The 17,043-nt window shown below is 48.7% G+C and overlaps 4 protein-coding genes across 13 annotated transcripts in view; 3 read left to right on the forward strand and 1 right to left on the reverse strand.

Annotated features, from left to right (window-relative positions):
* Positions 1–1,273: 1,273 nt before the first annotated feature.
* Positions 1,274–4,445, forward strand: LOC113209980 (phenoloxidase-activating factor 2-like). Its single transcript, XM_026427765.2, has 6 exons — positions 1,274–1,499; positions 1,945–2,054; positions 2,279–2,590; positions 2,668–2,942; positions 3,032–3,192; positions 3,275–4,445. The coding sequence occupies exons 1-6, from the start codon at positions 1,311–1,313 to the stop codon at positions 3,467–3,469; spliced, it is 1,242 nt and encodes a 413-aa protein (XP_026283550.2). The 5' UTR covers positions 1,274–1,310; the 3' UTR covers positions 3,470–4,445.
* Positions 4,446–5,953: 1,508 nt separating this feature from the next.
* Positions 5,954–8,878, forward strand: LOC127751321 (phenoloxidase-activating factor 2-like). The gene is made up of 5 exons (XM_052274677.1): positions 5,954–6,254; positions 6,948–7,579; positions 7,752–8,020; positions 8,097–8,260; positions 8,339–8,878. The coding sequence occupies exons 1-5, from the start codon at positions 6,120–6,122 to the stop codon at positions 8,534–8,536; spliced, it is 1,398 nt and encodes a 465-aa protein (XP_052130637.1). The 5' UTR covers positions 5,954–6,119; the 3' UTR covers positions 8,537–8,878.
* On the reverse strand, positions 8,790–15,974 carry LOC113209869 (uncharacterized). Of its 10 annotated transcripts, none has more exons than XM_052274682.1 (6): positions 15,759–15,974; positions 15,229–15,476; positions 15,058–15,145; positions 9,994–10,119; positions 9,610–9,724; positions 8,790–9,213 (listed from the first exon to the last, which is right to left on the reverse strand). In XM_052274682.1, exons 3-6 carry the CDS (start codon positions 15,070–15,072, stop codon positions 8,984–8,986), a joined length of 486 nt encoding a protein of 161 aa, XP_052130642.1. In that variant the 5' UTR covers positions 15,073–15,145; positions 15,229–15,476; positions 15,759–15,974; the 3' UTR covers positions 8,790–8,983. The 10 variants fall into 10 exon arrangements, with proteins under 10 accessions (XP_052130642.1, XP_026283402.1, XP_052130646.1 ...); XM_026427617.2 differs by having other exon boundaries at positions 15,058–15,155; XM_052274686.1 differs by lacking the exons at positions 15,058–15,145; positions 15,229–15,476; positions 15,759–15,974 and adding exons at positions 10,293–10,413; positions 10,712–10,884.
* Positions 15,975–15,993: 19 nt separating this feature from the next.
* Positions 15,994–17,043, forward strand: part of LOC113209804 (AT-rich interactive domain-containing protein 5B) — a 50,100-nt gene continuing 49,050 nt past the window's right edge. Inside the window, exons 1-2 of the mRNA XM_026427511.2 lie at positions 15,994–16,161; positions 16,412–16,669. Coding sequence (XP_026283296.1) covers positions 16,141–16,161; positions 16,412–16,669 — 279 coding nt within the window. The 5' untranslated portion in view covers positions 15,994–16,140. The remainder of the gene's footprint in view (positions 16,162–16,411; positions 16,670–17,043) is intronic.

Raw genomic sequence — 17,043 nt, forward strand, 5'->3', positions numbered from 1 at the left:
TGGTTGGCATGCCTGTCCACCTCACATCCCACGTCTCACGCCAGGCGCCTCACTTCACGCCGTCTTCCGGGCGGTCTCCCCTTGCGCTTCCTAACAGAGCTGAGCATTTAAAGTTATAAAGTTTAATTTCAAGTTCAAGTTAAGCTCAGCAATTAGCGCGCGCTCTGGTTCACCGTCGTCGCCGGGGCCGCAGGGTGACTGAACGCTCCGGGCGGCGGCGGCAGCCCTGCCCCGCGTGTCAGTCTGACAGCGGCCGAGATGACCTCTTTGTGCCTGGGCAGGGCAGGGCAGGGCAGGGCAGCACAGTACGTCTAGGCTCCGCTCAGCTCCGCTCCGGCGAGACGGCCGGAGACGGCCCACCTCGCGAACCGGTTGGAATCGCGAGGCGTCGAGCATACCCAGGTCAGTGCGACCAGAGCGGAGGATGTGTTTGATAAATAGAAAGAAACGGAAACCAACCCGTCAAGGCCCATCAGGCAGGAGATAACCCCATCAAACCGTGTCAAACAACTGGGGCGGTGCGTCAGACTTCAGGCATCTATTGACACCAGAGAAGCAATTCGTGCACAATCCGATGCTCTTTTGCATGCACGGGGTTCGGGCGCGGCTCCCAAACCAAGGTACTCAGCGAGGTAGTCAGGTACTCCTCCTGAGTACGCGGTACAGCACCAACATATTGTAGAGAAGAACGGGGACGCTCTGGATGATGTAGATTTATAGCGAATCAGCCCGCAAATTGGGTCATTTTTTGTCCAAGATCATTAGTTTGGGAGTTACGGCAAGTGGAAATACGCCCCCGTTAAAGTCCGCGTTTACCCACGCTGTTTAAGTGAGGCGTCTCTGAGACTGAAACGAATTTTACACTGCACATTACTTGTTTATACAAAGGCATGTCCTGTCCAGAAAGTACGTCCGTATTTCTCATTTTCATTCGACACATTACGGGAGCTGGGCGCCTGCGAGACGCAGGGTAGGCCACCCCGCGGTACACGCATGCACGCTAGGCAGAATGTTGCCTACCGATTAGGCGCTATGAGACCTTTCAATGGCTGAACTTGGCAGTTTCGTAACGGCTAATGACGGACGCACTTTCTAAGCGATTCCACACACTATGCGTAAACGGGCGAGTTTATCCTTGAGCACAACATTAGTTTTGTGTTCTACGTCTCCCTTGTTTGTTTTTTCGGTTTGTTACGTTTTTACCAGAGTGGAGTGGCAATCCCGTCTTTGTGTGTGGGTATTTAAATAATCGCGGGGCAGCCCCACATATCGAGCGGCTAAGACCTTGACGTGTCCCCGCAGGAGACGCCATGGACGCGGTGGTGAGATTATCGCTGCTGGTCGGCGTGCTGGTGCTGAGCGCCGCGCTGCCGGCCCGGGCGCAGCAGGACTACGACACCACGGCCGCGTCTACCGAGGTGGATCAGGACCAGTCGTGCGAAATTTTCGGCGGACCCGCCTGCGTCACCGAGGCCCCCGTGCCCGGCCTCTACAACCCGGTGAGGACCAGCGGGACCAGCCCAGCCAATGTGCCATAGTGATCACAGCAGCGTCTCTGGTTACCGGCCCTCGAACTAGGAGGGTCACGAAACGCACTATGACCAACACGGAGAAGAAGAGTTAGTCCTCAGAATGAACAATTTGGCTAATTTAGGGATGGATAATCCCAAATTTGCTGTGATAATTGGTTGCCGGAGAAAAGGGTTGGCTGCTACAGCGAGATGAATGGGAGCCGACAACCTAGGTTGTTTCGATGTCAGAACGAACCGGTTGGCTCCTTCATCTACATCTCGCTAGTCTCTGGCAACCTATTGTTAGCTGCCACGGTGAATTTCTTGTCTATTTCTAAAATTACCTAATTTATTAGTTCTGATGACTAATTCTTTCTTCGTGTATTGCGAAATTTTTGCTCGGTCCCTAAAATGTTTTGTATGCCCTGGGCAGTGCGACTGCCCTGACAGGTCGGGCGACCGCTGCGAGTGCGTATGGTTTTACCAGTGCGACAACACGACGGGCGTGTACAACACGGATGGGAAGGGCGTGCTGGACGTGAGGTAAGGACCCGCCAAGCCGAACGAGTAAGCCGAAGCCCAAACCCGAAGCTCTCAGGCGACGGCGCGGGCGACGGCTTTCGGGTGTATAGCGGAGGTTTGCGGCCACCGGTAACCCCTTCCACCGGAAAAAGACGTCGCATCGGGCTTGAATTTTCGGTTTGGGCTTGCGCGTTCGGCTCATCTAAACTTGATGTGACCTCGTGTTCACGCTTTCCCGCTTACAGGAAGAAGGATGGCTGCGCGTCGGTGGAGTTCCGCTGCTGCAGGATCGACATCCCAAAGGACAAGCGCGAAAAGCCCGAGCCGCACAAGGACTTCCCCCTGCCGACGTCCCCCCCTACGAGCGCGTGCGGCGTGCGCAACGTGGGCGGCGTCGCCTCCGTCATCGTCAACAACAACGAGGGCGAGGCGGGCTTCGGGGAGTTCCCCTGGATGGCGGCCATCCTCCTGTCGGGCAAGTCGGGCGAGGACTACAAGTGCGGCGGCGCCATCCTCAACGACGTCGTGGTGCTCACCGCGGCGCACTGCGTCAAGGGGTGAGTGGCGCTCGCGTCTGGAGTGCTCCATGGAGTACTGGAGTGTGAGTCGAGACTCACGCGAGGACCTCTTGCAGGATTGCACCGTCCCGACTCAAGGTCCGGGCGGGTGAGTGGGACAGGGAGACGACGTCCGAGCTGTACAAGCACCAGGACCGCGTCGTGAGCAGCTACGTGCTGCACGACCAGTACTACGGCGGCAACAACCAGTACGACGTGGCGCTGCTCGTGCTGGACACGCCGCTGCAGCTCGGCCGCCACATCGGCACCATCTGCCTGCCGGAGCCCGGGGACGGCACCGTCTTCGACAACGAGCGCTGCTTGGTCGCGGGCTGGGGCAAGGACAAACTGGGTAAGTCCACATGGGGCAGGTGCAGCAGGCAGGTACCCGATAGAACTTCGTCTTCTTCTTCATTGATCTGGTCTCGTTCTGTGTTGCAGACGACCGCTGGCCGCACCGCTACCTCAAGCGCCTGGAGCTGCCCGTGGTTCGGCGGGACGAGTGCGAGAACTTGCTGCGGTACACGGTGCTGGGCGAGGAGTTCAACCTGCACGCCAGCTTCCTGTGCGCGGGCGGCGAGGAGGGCAAGGACACGTGCAAGGTGAGGCCGAGCAGAGCGGAGTAGAGCGTGCAACTGCTTCCTCGGGTCCGACCTGGTCTAATGCTCCACCCCTCTCCCTCAGGGCGACGGCGGCAGCCCGCTGGTGTGCCCCATGGCTGACGGCAACTACCAGGTGGCCGGGGTGGTGGCCTGGGGCGTGGACTGCGGGCTTGCCGGAGTGCCCGGGCTGTACGCCAACGTGCCCGTGGTGCGCGGCTGGATCGACAAGACCCTCAGTGACCTGGGCTCCACCCCGCGGATCAAGTCCACGACGTGAGCGGCCCGTGCGCTGCTTGGGCTCGCTGGTCAGCCACACTTCGCCCACGCAAAGACATAGAGCAGACAGTGTTGTTGGACCTCCGGCGCCTCACGCCATAGGCTCTGCGACGCTCTGCGTGCGTCGCGGGTTCTCCCCGCCGTATGCCCCGTGACGTCCGGCCTCACGTGCCCGGGCGACACGCCCACATCGGCACATACACACGCACGTACATGCAGACAGTCCCCTCAGTCGGGCATGTCAACACGGGGTACACACATCATTCGCTACCTGTTTGCCATCGGTCGCGCGGGGCGGGCGCGGGGCTCAGCGCTCAGCCCCGTCCGGTCTGCGAGGCTGCGAGGGAATCCCCAACCGGTCCACAGCCAATAGGAGGCGGAGCTTCACGCCCAGCGCTCGGGCCCCGCCGACCCCGCCCTGCCCAGCTCGTCTCTGTAAGGGCACCAGCGCCGCTCTGCGCCCTCAAGTCCAGCGGCTGCCAACGAGTCGTGGATCGAAAAGGCTGACCAAAGATGCCGACGGGCACCGCTCGCCTACTACCACTATCACCACCACCACTACCAGTCGAGGCGGTACGCGAGAAGAGACGGAAGGTTTGTGAACGGTGCGTGAACCTGTCGAACATAGCGGCTCAAGCGATTCCACGCGGCTGCCCAATCGTCAACGTGCATCCCGATATCGTTCAGTGACACCAGTGATACCCGGTACCCGGTGATACCTGCCTGGAGCCTCAATGCTCTCACCGCGACTCGCTGGATCCCACAGCAATCTTCGGGAGTCAATAGGCAAGAGGATTTTTAGTCCCCAGAAGTTATCAAATGTCTACCAAACGAAATCGAGCCTTCAGTTATTTTAATCCCGCCATGTTTATGTACTTATATTACATTTGGCTTGAAACAAGCCCATTTTCTCATTCCCTAACCTCCTCTGCTCCGAACGTAAGATGCATTATTACAATAAATTGATACTAGTAGTATTTAGTTCGACTTATCATTACAACAGTGATATCAGGAGCTTGGATTCGACTTCACCCGAAAATTAGGTAAGTTTTTGAGCAGTTGTCTCAAAAGGTCGACCTCATACAGCAATGGCAACAGACAAGCCTCCCTGTAGCAGCATCGCATGACACAGGACAGGGTACTTTATCTGTAAGACGACGGGAAACCATAACAGTGAAGAAGCAGTCCAAAGCAAAACAAAAAATGTCTTGTTTGCGATAAGCCTGCCGAGCAGCCCGCGCTGCTTGCGGGGTGGAAGGCATCGGCGGACATGCAGAACCTCCTTAATTCCGTTGACCCTCGATCCAGGCATCCAGGCCTGGAGAAACTGAAGTCTGACTGCTATCACTGGCTGTATAGACCTCTTCCCCGAGAACTACTCGATAGAAGTCCGAAAGCACGTCTGGGGAGACATCTTTCCCATTGTAAAATTCTTTATCTTTGTACATTGTGCGTGTCTTAATACAATCGGACCGAAAACAAAATCTGTAAGCCCTAGTGGAGCGCACTGTGCCGAGCACTGTCACGCAGCCGGAGGTGTCGGCCCGCGTGTCCAGCCGGAGGCCGCAGCGCTGCGGCTAGCGCGCCCCGGGCGAGGCGTGGCGTGCACCGACGCGGCGGGGAACGCCAACGCCGAACCAGTCGCGGCGAGGTGCGCTGAGGGCCCGGGGGCCCGGGGGGCCGGTCTTGAGGATGAGACGGGTCCCATCGTAAAAATAAATTTTAAACATAAACAACTGTTTTTTTGTTTTTTTTTTCTTTCCTCGCGAACCAAGTCAGCCGGCCGAGTCGCAGTCCAATCCAGTCCCAGCAAGCGCGACGCCAACTTATTTCTCCGGGCAATTTCAAAACAAGTACTCCAGCTCCGCCAACGCCCCGTGTGCGTCATCCACGTTTGTGCGTGAGGCATGTCGGGCATGTCTCTGTGCGTTGACCCTGCCATAACCGGGCCGATGGCCGTGGCCAAAGAGAGCCATCGGAGCTTTAACAACGAAATTTAGACAAACAAAAAAATGGTACAAAAGACTAGTGCATAGTTTGCACGTGATGTCACAAATAGATACAAACTTCATAAAAAGAGGGGGTGGGGGAGCTGCCAGAAACAAGCCAGCAAATGAGGTGGACTCATAGTTCTCCTGACGTCGGAGCCGAGGTCCTCTCGAGGTGTGGCTTGATGACCTCGCGCGTTTGTTTACATTCACACGACACCGCACCAGCAATACAGAAATACTTGACAGCCAATTCCCAAGAAATTGTACTTTTCCGGGTGTTGCGCCGTCACCAGCACCGGCTATCTTTGTAATCGACAATCTAATGATTGTTTATCTGCGTCACTCCGGGGCAGGCGGTCATCTCTGATGAGACTGTCTGTCTGCGAGCCGCTCCCGCCGGAGTTCAAACCCAGCCGGAGGCAGGCCAGGCTCGCGAGCCGAGCCGAGCCGAGCCGAGCCGAGCCGGGGCGGCGGTAGGCGAGGCCTGTCCGAAGAGCGGACGGACGGGGCCGTGACTGCGCGGCAGTCCCCTCACGGTCCCCCGCCAGCCCAGCCAAGCAGCGCCAGCGCCGGCCCGCCGAACTTCTCGCGACCAGGACCGCGCCCGGAGAGTGCTCCCGGCGAGGCGAGGACCGCGTCGAGAGCAACCCGCGCGCCGCCATGGCTGCCGTCCCGCGCCTGCTGGTGGTGCTGGCAGCCACCCTCTGCGCCGCCAGCGCCTTCAACCTGACGGCCCGCAACATCGGGAAGCGCGCCCTCGTCGGCATGGTCAAAAACAAAGTCGGAAACAGACAGGTGAGTTGCGGGACTGCAAAAGCACCTCTAGAGATTGGTGGAGAGTTGTTCTGGTGGGAGCATGTTGGGCACACGCGGCTGAGGAGAAAGGATAGGATGGTGTCGTAGCCAAACACTTTCGACGGTTCTCCAGTGTCCAAGGTACATTATGGCCCTCGTGTAAAGAAGTGGCCGTCCAACAGGAAATCTCAAGACACCCAAGAAATGTCCCATTCGCAGCTCGTGCCATGCGATGCGATACGGGAAGGCCCGCGACTAACTAGTTGTCAAAGTCAAAGACGAGGCGAGGGATAGGGGAAGTACGTAAGTATTAGTGCCGTCGAATCAGACGCCAACACCAAGGGAGCATTGCCTGAGTGTTAAATGGAGTTTCTGTTTCCTTGACCCCGTTATGTGGGTTCCCCGCCCCTTATCTCCATTGACAACGAATATCATAGGACAGCGTAGAGCAGGGCGGCGCCCGCGCGTCGCAGGTAGGCAGCCCAACCGACAAGCGAGCGCACAGCCGACAGAAGTTGCCTATCCACAGGGGCTCCGGCACGGGTGCAGGCGAGGCACCACGGGTGGTTAAACAAGTTTAGTCCTCGTGTGGCGTGACCACGACGTAGTGACGCTTGTTGGTTCTACTCCAACTCAATAAAAACAATCGCCAGTATTGCCCGAGACGAATGTTGTTCCGGTCGTGATTTGCAGGGCTGGCAAGAGGACGACACATTCACCCCCAACCCCAACTACGTGGAGGTGACCAAGTCCGGCGACGACGGGCTGAGCGGCGGCGCCATCACCCCGTCGAACGACTGCGTGTGCGTGGCATACTACCAGTGCGACGAGAACCACTACGTCATCCAGGACGGCGTGGGCATCATCGACATCCGGCAGAAGGAGGGCGCTTGCGAGCACTACCTGGACTCGTGCTGCAAGCTGCGCGACGACCAGTCGCCCTCTCCGGGGCCCACCCCCGGCCCTACCCCGGACCCCTGGGCCACCGAGCCCACCCCGCAGTACCCGCCCCCGCCCGTCACGGACCGGCCACGGCCGCAGCCGCAGCCGCAGCCCACCCGGCCCACCGAGCCGCAGATCGACCGGCCGCACCCGACGCCGCCGGCGCGCGCGCAGCTCTGCGGCCAGAGGAACCCGGACGGCGTGGGCTTCAGGATCACGGGCGGCGAGGACGGCGAGGCGCAGTTCGGCGAGTTCCCCTGGATGGTGGCCATCCTGCAGCAAGAGCGGATCGACGGGCAGGCCAAGCCGCTGAACCTGTACCAGTGCGGCGGCGCGCTCATCACCGCTCAGGTCGTGCTGACGGGCGCGCACTGCGTGGCGAGGTAAGCTGCAGAGCGCAGAGCGCAGGTAGAGCGCCCGGCGGGCGGGCCGCCCCGCGCAGCAGCCCCGTGTAACGGGCGGGCCTACCCACCAGGCGCCCCCTACACACACACCCACACCCTCTCTCTTTGGCGATTTTGGGAACTTTAGTAAATTTATCTTTTTCGATTGCAGTAAGCAGGCTAATCTGCTCAAGGTTAGGGCGGGTGAGTGGGACACTCAGACAACCAAGGAGCTGTACGTCCACCAGGACCGTGGAGTGGCCACCATCAATGTCCACCCGCGCTTCAACGACAAGAGCCTCCACAACGACGTGGCCCTTCTGATCCTCTTGGACCCCGTGCAGATCGGAGGCCACATTGGGACCATATGTCTCCCACCCCCGGGTCTGCGATTTGATTACAAGAGGTGTTTTGCAAGTGGTTGGGGAAAAGACAAGTTTGGTAAGTAGCAGTCAATCAGAAATTTTGACGAAAATTTCAGAATACCATTGACCTTTTTTTGTTTTTGTTTGTGCAGAACAAGACGGTCAGTACCAAGTTATTCTTAAGAAGCGTGACCTTCCTGTCGTTCCAAGTACTCAGTGCCAGGAATTACTCCGCAAGACTCGCCTAGGAGCATATTTTCTTTTGGACGCTAGTTTCATCTGTGCTGGAGGAGAGCCTGGACGAGATACTTGCAAGGTAATTTTAAATATTCTCAGTAATTGCTTAAAATGAAGTATTGTTCTGATTCATCTGACAAATGAATGTGTTTTGCAGGGTGATGGAGGCAGCCCATTAGTCTGCCCCATGGACAATGACCCTAGTCGTTATTATCAGGCTGGTATAGTTGCATGGGGTATTGACTGCGGATTGGCAAACACCCCTGGAGTATACGGAAATGTTGCTTACTTCCGCAATTGGATCGACAGTGAGCTAGCAAGCTTAAATCTAGACCTTTCTAGTTACCAAGCATAAAAAGTACTATAAGGAAGCCAATAAACCAAAAGCTCATTAACATAAATCACCCATAAAGGATATTGAACTAATTCTTTAAAATTAAGCTATTGTAGTATGTTGTTCTCTTTCTGTAATCAATTTTTTTGTACTTTTCAAACTTTTCACTTTTTTACTTGTTTTTTTTTTTGTACTGTTGTCATAAAATCATTTTGTTATCTTATGTCATCTCTGTCATAGTCTATTACTTAAACTTGGATAGTTGAAAAAGATATTTTTTGATTGAACATGGATCTTATTTAATCACTCAGGTAAAATTACGTCATGGGTTGTATCCTAAAATTAAATTATTTTAATTTGGAAGAGTAGTTTTGTCAATATAAACTTTTTTCTCGTCTTTTTTACCACCTTGAAACCTTCGTGGCATTAACACTTTAAGCAGGGCAAACAGAGATAATGACTTCAGAATTAATTCCCATGACAGATCTCTAGATGTTTGCGGATTACTTCAAACAACCATACTTTTAAGCATGAAAACTTTTTATCCATGAAAGCAGAATGAAAGAAAGAGGTCATCTCACTCACATCAAAAGGCGCCTCATGTCTGCTTGTCCAAAAGACAGCGAGAAGAATGGCAGCAACTAACGATGCCGATAGCACAACCAGCAAAAATGACAGACGCAAAGTGCTTCGATAGCCTGAAGAAAAAAAAGAGAACATGTAAGGTAAACAAGAATCCAATTGTAAAACAACAACGAAAAAAGGATTTGAAAGTTACTAGTTGCATAAGTATTCAATATTGTTTATTTTTCCCATTTTGCCTATTTTTGCATAAATTAACTATTAAAAGTATAAAAATAAGGAGGAGGGGGGAGTGATTTAATCTTTAAATTTTCAAATCGATAGAAGTATTGTACATCTACTGACAACTCCTCGCAACTCCTACTTACAACAAAAGCACCTATGTTTTTGAAACATATTTATTTTTCTCAAACTAAAATCACTGCTAAGATATCACAGTATTGATGATAGAAAGAGAGCAAAATAAGCAACAATCATGCTTTTACACCGCCAGACATTGAACTGACACAAACCTTTCACAACCAAGAGACGCTCTTCATCTGATCTTATCTTTGATTTTGTGAATGTCAGATTATCTATTGACGATGTTCCTAGTTCCAAAGATTGTGTAGAAGTTTGAATAGAAGGCTGAAAAAATAATTAAGAGAACAGTCTTAAAATATTGCAAAATACATAGGACCATACAAATAGAGTTTGTTTGAAAACGCAGGCAATGAAGGAAGATCAAAAATCATTCTTACCCGCCCTGACCCTACCTCCCAGGGAGAACAAAGAGGTCTAAATTATTTATTTTAGGGACTATTTACGTCTTCATAATATCAATGTCATGATCTAAGAGGAATTTATTTAGGCTTGAGTAGACTCCATTATTAATGAACTTCAACAGAAACACTTACCGATTGATAAGAAGCTGGCTGAACAAATTCTCCTGCCTGTCCTTCCCCTCCTTGTCTTCCCTCCTCGGCCATCATGGTGGGACTGGGCGGGGCCAGGAGCTGCGAGCTTCTGGTCTCAAATATTCTCTGTGGAAACGTAAACAAGGTGTAACGGCATGGCAAGCATTTGAGCTCCGTGCTCAGAACTGTCCAGTCAAAACCAACACTTGAGTGGGGCCAAGCCGGAGGCCGTGCGGCCCATGCAGAGGCGTGCAGGCATGCATGTGTGGGTGATAAGAGCATGCACGTCTCTCAACTACCTCGCTAGGAATTCAGAATGGTTTGCCCTTCCCCGGTCTGAGCAGAGATCATCTGTTGATGGCATCTCGCGCGGGTCCTCCACAAAGTCACCTGCACCAGATTCTTCTACATAGTCGATATCTATACTGAAAACACAACGTCAAAATGGTTTGGACGTCATTTAGACGTCTAGGACCTACGAGATCAAAACGACACCACGCTCACGGCATTTTGACTTGAACGGTCTCCTTGGGTAACTAATGCACCCATTTGTACATTCGCTCCCGGTCGAGCTGATTGCAGATTGAGCATGTGCTCTTGACGCTGTGGCGCTGCGCTGGCCGGGCTACAAAGGCGCCGGCCGCCGGCTGCTCGGGGGAGTCCCACACTGATAAGCACGAGTGCCCAACACTCGACCATACGCCTACGCCATACGCACCTTCGCCTTCGCGTTGGGTCACGCACATGCTGCGCGTGCTGCGCTCACGAGGCACTTCCCCGCCCCGGAGAGGGTCTCGGCGGGTCTCGGCCCCGCACGAGGCCGCGTTATGACTGTGAGCACCGCCACCGGGGCGGCGGGACAAGCCGCGGCGGGCCGTGACATGGGCGGACGGGACGGGACGAGACGGGCCGCGGCGGGCGCCATGGGAGCCACGGGCACTAAGGCACGCCATGGGCACGCGCCCCCCACCTCCCGCAGTCACCTTCCTCTTCCTCGTTTACCTCGCAGCATGTCCTGCGGGCGTCCTGGGATAAATCTGGTCCGCCAGTGCTCTGTCATACATGTCACACCGCGACCACTCTTGCAGTTACATCGGAACAAAACCGCACTGTGATGACTTATTCGGCCTATCGTTAAACTTTGAACCCCTGTGGATTAAAGCTGGGGGCTCTACAAATTCGAATTTTGTGTATGATTCAGGTCTATGAACAAGTTTTATGATGTACGTGTCTCATTATTAGAGGGAATTTTCTATGTGGAAAAAAAGAGATTGTGAAAGTTACCCCTGAGATGCTCGACAGCATATGGTCACGACGGAAGAGAATGAGGACACCTCAAATTTTGGGGAGAATGAGACATTTGCTTTGTCAATATAGTTTTCATGCTTTTAGAAATTGCATCACAAAAATTACGACAAAATTTTATAAATGGGAATATGTTTCATCGTCCAGAAGCAGTAGGACTTCTCAAATGACAAATTAAATGCTTGGGAAGATCAAATTCCGAGAAAAGTCTCATTTCTGCCATGACCCTACACCAAGTGCCACAGATTTCTCATTAAATATACACACATCAAATACAAGGAAATGTCAAAATTTTGTCACTTTGACCGCCTGACAACAAGATGACATCATAGCAGGTGGTCAAAATGACTTAACTTTGGCTGGTAGGACATTGAGTCATTGTGAAACTCCAAAGAATCTGAGAGGAATTTTGGACATGTGCCATATTATAAGCATTAGCATGTACCATCATGTCCCAGGCCTGGGTCCCAAGGTCAATATTATGGTCACAGTACTGCCTCCTAAATTTGGCCCCCACTACACCTGACAGTTCAAACAGGGAAGGGCATTGATTTTCTTGCTTCATTAGTGAGGAAGAAAGGGGGAGGGACTAAAGTAGGGGAAGCAAGAGGAAAGGGGGGTACGTACTGAGTAGGTAAAAGAATTAGAAAGAAAAGTAGAAGAATCATGGATAAGAACACAATTGAAGAACAGTTAAAAATAATTAAAAGAAAAGAAAAAAAAACTGCAATAACTACTTAACATCTATAATCGGCTGGTAAGATTAGCATTATCATTTTGGGTTCAACAGCACTATGGAAGGTTTAAAAAATTTCACTAAACACTGAAAATAATGAAAAGTAATTAAACAGGAACTTGAAATTGACCTTTAAATGGTGTGAAGCAAGACTTAAAACTAGCTTACTAGAATTTTTTCCAAGTTTATGAGTAATCCATTTTATTCGAGACACTGGGTGTTTATCATGTATAGGAGGCCAGATAGAATGAACCAAAGGCACCATCGGCTAGATTGATAAAACTAGACATGCCATGCGAAGTTCTATTAAATATCAAACACAGCCGAGCTAGGGGGGTGAAGAGACCATAGATTTTCACACTGGCATTTAATTGTCAAACTTATGTTTGCTGGACTGTCAGTGAACATGCTCTTAGGAACACATGCAGGACCAGGAGTTGAACCTGGAACCTCTACTAGTGAGTAGTGCTCTATCCAATTGAGCTATCCTGCTTCCTATGTACCTCACAAGAGCATTATTCAGAGAGTTGTCCCCACTGAGATAGATAAAATAACAGTTTATTTCTGGTAACAGAAAAATTTAACTGATGTAACAGGGGATTGGCCAAAGGATAAGTAAGTTCAATGAACAGAAGGAGCTACAGCAGACACAACATGAACAATTTTTCCTTTTTAGACATATTGATGTCTGATTCACTTTGGGATGTCTTTGATGAAAGGTGTCTCTAAAATCTCTACAAAATTATAATGTTAAAATGTTAACATATAACACACAACAAACACACCCATACCCACACATACTCAATGGAAGAACAACAAGAGATAATCACTCAGTAAAGAATTGCCAAATTGTTTGCAAACAAAAAAACAAATAAAAAACAATCAAGTTATTTTACATGACAATGCCACAATGACTGATATAGCACCACCAGAGGTTGTGACCATCCTTAAAGTGCACCTCCTCCTGCACCCACAGAGTTTCTTCTTAAAACTCAAGTGATAAAAAATAAATTTAAGAATTCAAAATACTTTTTTGGTTTGAATGTCAATTGGCTTTTATACAGATGCTCTTATCAATACGAACAGACAAAAAATAATTTTATAAATACATTATTTGCACATGATAATTCCGTTATAGAATAAAACTAGTCCAGCCACCTCCCACGGATCAAAATAGATAGAAAATAGGCAAAGATATTCACAAGCAAACTATTACCTTGTTATTACAGATTACATATGACCAAGCACTTCAAGAAAAATCTTTTGTACTCCAAAGTGGTGGAACAATCTTTTTACTAGGAATTTTCCACCATGTCAGAAATTAAATTCTTCTGATTTTGATTAAATTGTATGCCTTTGCAAAGAAGACCCAAGAGGGGCATATTAACAGATTTATAAAATAGGCATCAAGGGCAAGTAATAGTCAAAATTTTCATAGTGGGGGCCTGCCTTGATTAGCTTTATGTCAACTAGAAATCAAATCACATCATCAATGTGACATATGTTAATTTGGTAATGCTAAAAAGAATCTTGATTTAGAGTCCTTTTGCCATTTGTATCGGTGTTCCTTGCAAAAAAGCTAAGGTAACAAATATTTAAAGTAGACTTTTCAGTGATTTTTTAACTACAGAGATCAAAAGTAATGAATTCGTAAAATAGACGAGATGCAACAGCTTTTGAAAAAGTATGCAATTATTGTCAAATTATTCAAATTTACCACTGACACTACTTACTATTGTTCAAGATTTAACCTTCTGTTAGAAACAACAACAAAATTCAGGTTATTCAAGGGTTTTTAGACAAAGCCTTCTATGGAATAATTGTTTGCTCAAAACCAACATTACTTTTGCTCATGCCATCACAAACCATTCACATAAGGTTGAGCAAACATTGGTTAATGTTGAAGCAGGAGGTATTGGTACGCATGCAATGCAATGTGTAGCAACGTAAAATAAAAACAAAGTCAAAAATGCTTATAAAAAGTTCTCCATCTGATCTCCTAATCTTTGTGCATCAAATCCTAAGACAATTTCTTTTTATCTAAGCTTCTGTAAGCTTTTGACAGCATGAGTTGAATATTTTTTTAAGAAAAGAGAAAGAAAACGAGGGCACTTTGATGGTGGGAAACAGAAAAGAATGAAGAAGTGAATGCATGAGTACAGCTTTTTACTAAGAAATCAAGCACTTTTTATTATGGAATAGGTGAATTTTGTTTCCTGAATTGCCCAATTTCAGTAACACTCCAGATAAAAGGACGTAAAACTTAAATATTTAAAAATGGGAGTGAGACAAAAATAAAATAAAAATATCAGAAAGTGGTCAATTTTAAACAATTTTGTCACAACCGCACAGCATACAAAAAAATTGGAGCAGGAAAAAAATTAAAACTATAAAAGTGCACAAAAAAATTTAATTTCCAAGCAATTTTGGTTAAAAGGGGGTCAGAGGTGCGAATCATCATATAATTTTAAAACTTTCTGGACTAAAGGGGTCCAAAAACGCATTTAACAGGTCCACACATTGAACCAATAGAATAGACAATGAGACCCAGTGGCAGACATCACTGTGACAATGACACACCCTCTACCATTTAGAACTAAAACGAAGGGTTTCAATTTGACTTCAAATCATAAAAAATACGAAGAAAAAAGTATAACGATGTCAAAGGTGACTAAGCGTCCTCTATGTGAGAGTATGACCAGTCTATCAGAAAACGTTGACCATGGCCAGTGGGTCACAACGCCTATTGCGCAGAAAGTGTTCAAAGAAAAAAGGCTGACCTCTTTGTCATTGCTGGATTAAAATTCAGCTTTTGATGTGCAAAATATTTTTTTTCATTTTTAGAATATTTAGTCCTACTCTTTGCAGCTGGGATTGTTTCAGAATGTGAGAAAAGGATAAAGCACTGCCATGAGACCCCTCCACTAGCAAATCCTAGGAGTATTTTTCATCACCCATTGATATACCACCACCAGCTGAATTGTGTTTGTAAAAAAGAGTAATAATCTGAAAGCAACTATTACCTCCTTTAAGATCATTTCTTTCTGCGGCAAGAACTCGTTTTGACAGATTTAGTGCGCACAGTAATTTCACTGAGGTTTACGAGGCAATCTGAAATAAACTTTAGAGGAAATTAGTTATCTGAGGGTAGCTATGATCCAACATAATTATTTAAGTAGTTTTGAGGTACCCACCTTGACTGATTGTCATTAAATCTCTTGTTACTTGTAAAAAGAAGAAGTAGAAGAAAGATGTCAAGAGATTGGCAGTGTGCTACAGATACTATTTTATGATGCCGTACAATCTCAGAAGAATTCATGAACTGACGGTTGAGGAAATTGCGGTAAAAAGGGCAGCAACGTCAAGTGAAGACACTCACTTAACCTCTCAAAGCAGACGACGGATCGTCGACTCGGGAGGCCAAAATACAGTGCGGGTAAGTCTGCAAATTGGAAGAAATGCGTATTAATTTAAAAAATAAATTAAAGTCACTAAGATCACATTGCGTTAAAGGTTTCCATGACAACCGGCACAAAAGAGATCGCGATCAAAACAAGTGCGCCGCTGCAACTATTTTATTCCCACAACAAAGGACAGTGGTTCAATTCATATTTGTCGACGAAGTCAGCATAAAGCGCATAGAAAGTGTGAAAATTTAAGTCTTAAATGACGCATTGTCACTTCACAAAAGAAAAACGAGAGCAAATCACGGTGAGGAGCCTACCTTAGATGTTGGAAGAAATGTAGTGCGCCGAGTGGGGCGCAGCGGACGACCGGACGACACACATTTCAGTTATTGCCCGATTCCGAGGTGCTCACGTCGGTCGCTCTGCGACAAAATCCGCGTATTTCTTCCATAATTTGAAAGAAACACAAGTGCGACACTAACTTTTAAAGTCTGGAGCTATTATGAACCAGAAACTTTTCAAGCTGTTGAGAAAGAATACGCCATTACTGTGTTGGATATTTCTGTCTGCTTGTTGTGTCTCAAAGCATGACGGGTAGGAAACACTATCGGTGACGTCACATAATTAGAGTAAATACAAAGTGAACTGTGTGGTAGTGGCGTGCTATGTATCAGCTCCGTGATTTATCTCGTTTTTGTAATGGACAACGGCTATATTGAGGTATGTCAATCGTCTGAGTTATTGTTTTACACATTAGCTTCGTAGAGAAACACAAATGATGACCGTGGAGAATTTTTTGTGGGAAATATAAGACTTTTGTATTGACACTAAAGACGGTCTGTGCAGTGGCCTATCCTACTGTACTTATGTGGCTTTATATAGATTGGTGTTTTCTTGGATAGAAGGGTGACAATAAAATTGTTTCAAATTTGATTCGAAACATGTCTAAGTCATGATCTTTTCTTTTCAGTTGGTTGGAGCGCCTTGCGGAACTCATGGACCGTACACTTTCTACAAAGCCTTTAAATATAACAAAAGTGGAAAACAAAACATTTTAGCGTTAAACGAATTTGTGTTCATAAAATTGTGGAGTGATTCGGACCTAGTGAGCATTGGTGAATTGCAACAACTGTGGGTGGATAAAAACAGCGAGCAGACGCTTGCAAGCCTGCGTCTTTACATTCTTCCTGAAAATACTCCTGAAGGGAGGACGGACATACATGGAGAGGTGAGTTGAGTACCAGGTCGGTTGCGACCTTCGGGCCTTTGGCTTTATGTTGTGTGGCGCCTGTCGCGTTGTTTCGCCGTTCTCTTCGCCAGATAATGGATAATGTGCGTAAGGTTATGTGTAATTCGTTTGGACTGTCCCAAAAGATTGAACGCGTGAGCACCGTCCATTTCGAAGGATACCCTGTCAAAAACGTTCCTCAATTTGGTTATTAACGTTGCGGTTTCCTGTACCATGTTATATTCTTGGAGAGCCGTGGTGTTCGCAGTGTCCTTAACGCACCCCTCTGTTGCATCGTTTCCTGCTTATTTCGCAAGATGGCCCGAATTCTTGAAATGTCCTTGTACTTTAACAGAGGGGGCGGGGAAAGGGGG

The sequence above is a fragment of the Frankliniella occidentalis genome, unplaced genomic scaffold (assembly GCF_000697945.3).
Source record: "Frankliniella occidentalis isolate FOCC.00 unplaced genomic scaffold, Focc_3.1 Scaffold424, whole genome shotgun sequence".
Taxonomy (NCBI): domain Eukaryota; kingdom Metazoa; phylum Arthropoda; class Insecta; order Thysanoptera; family Thripidae; genus Frankliniella; species Frankliniella occidentalis.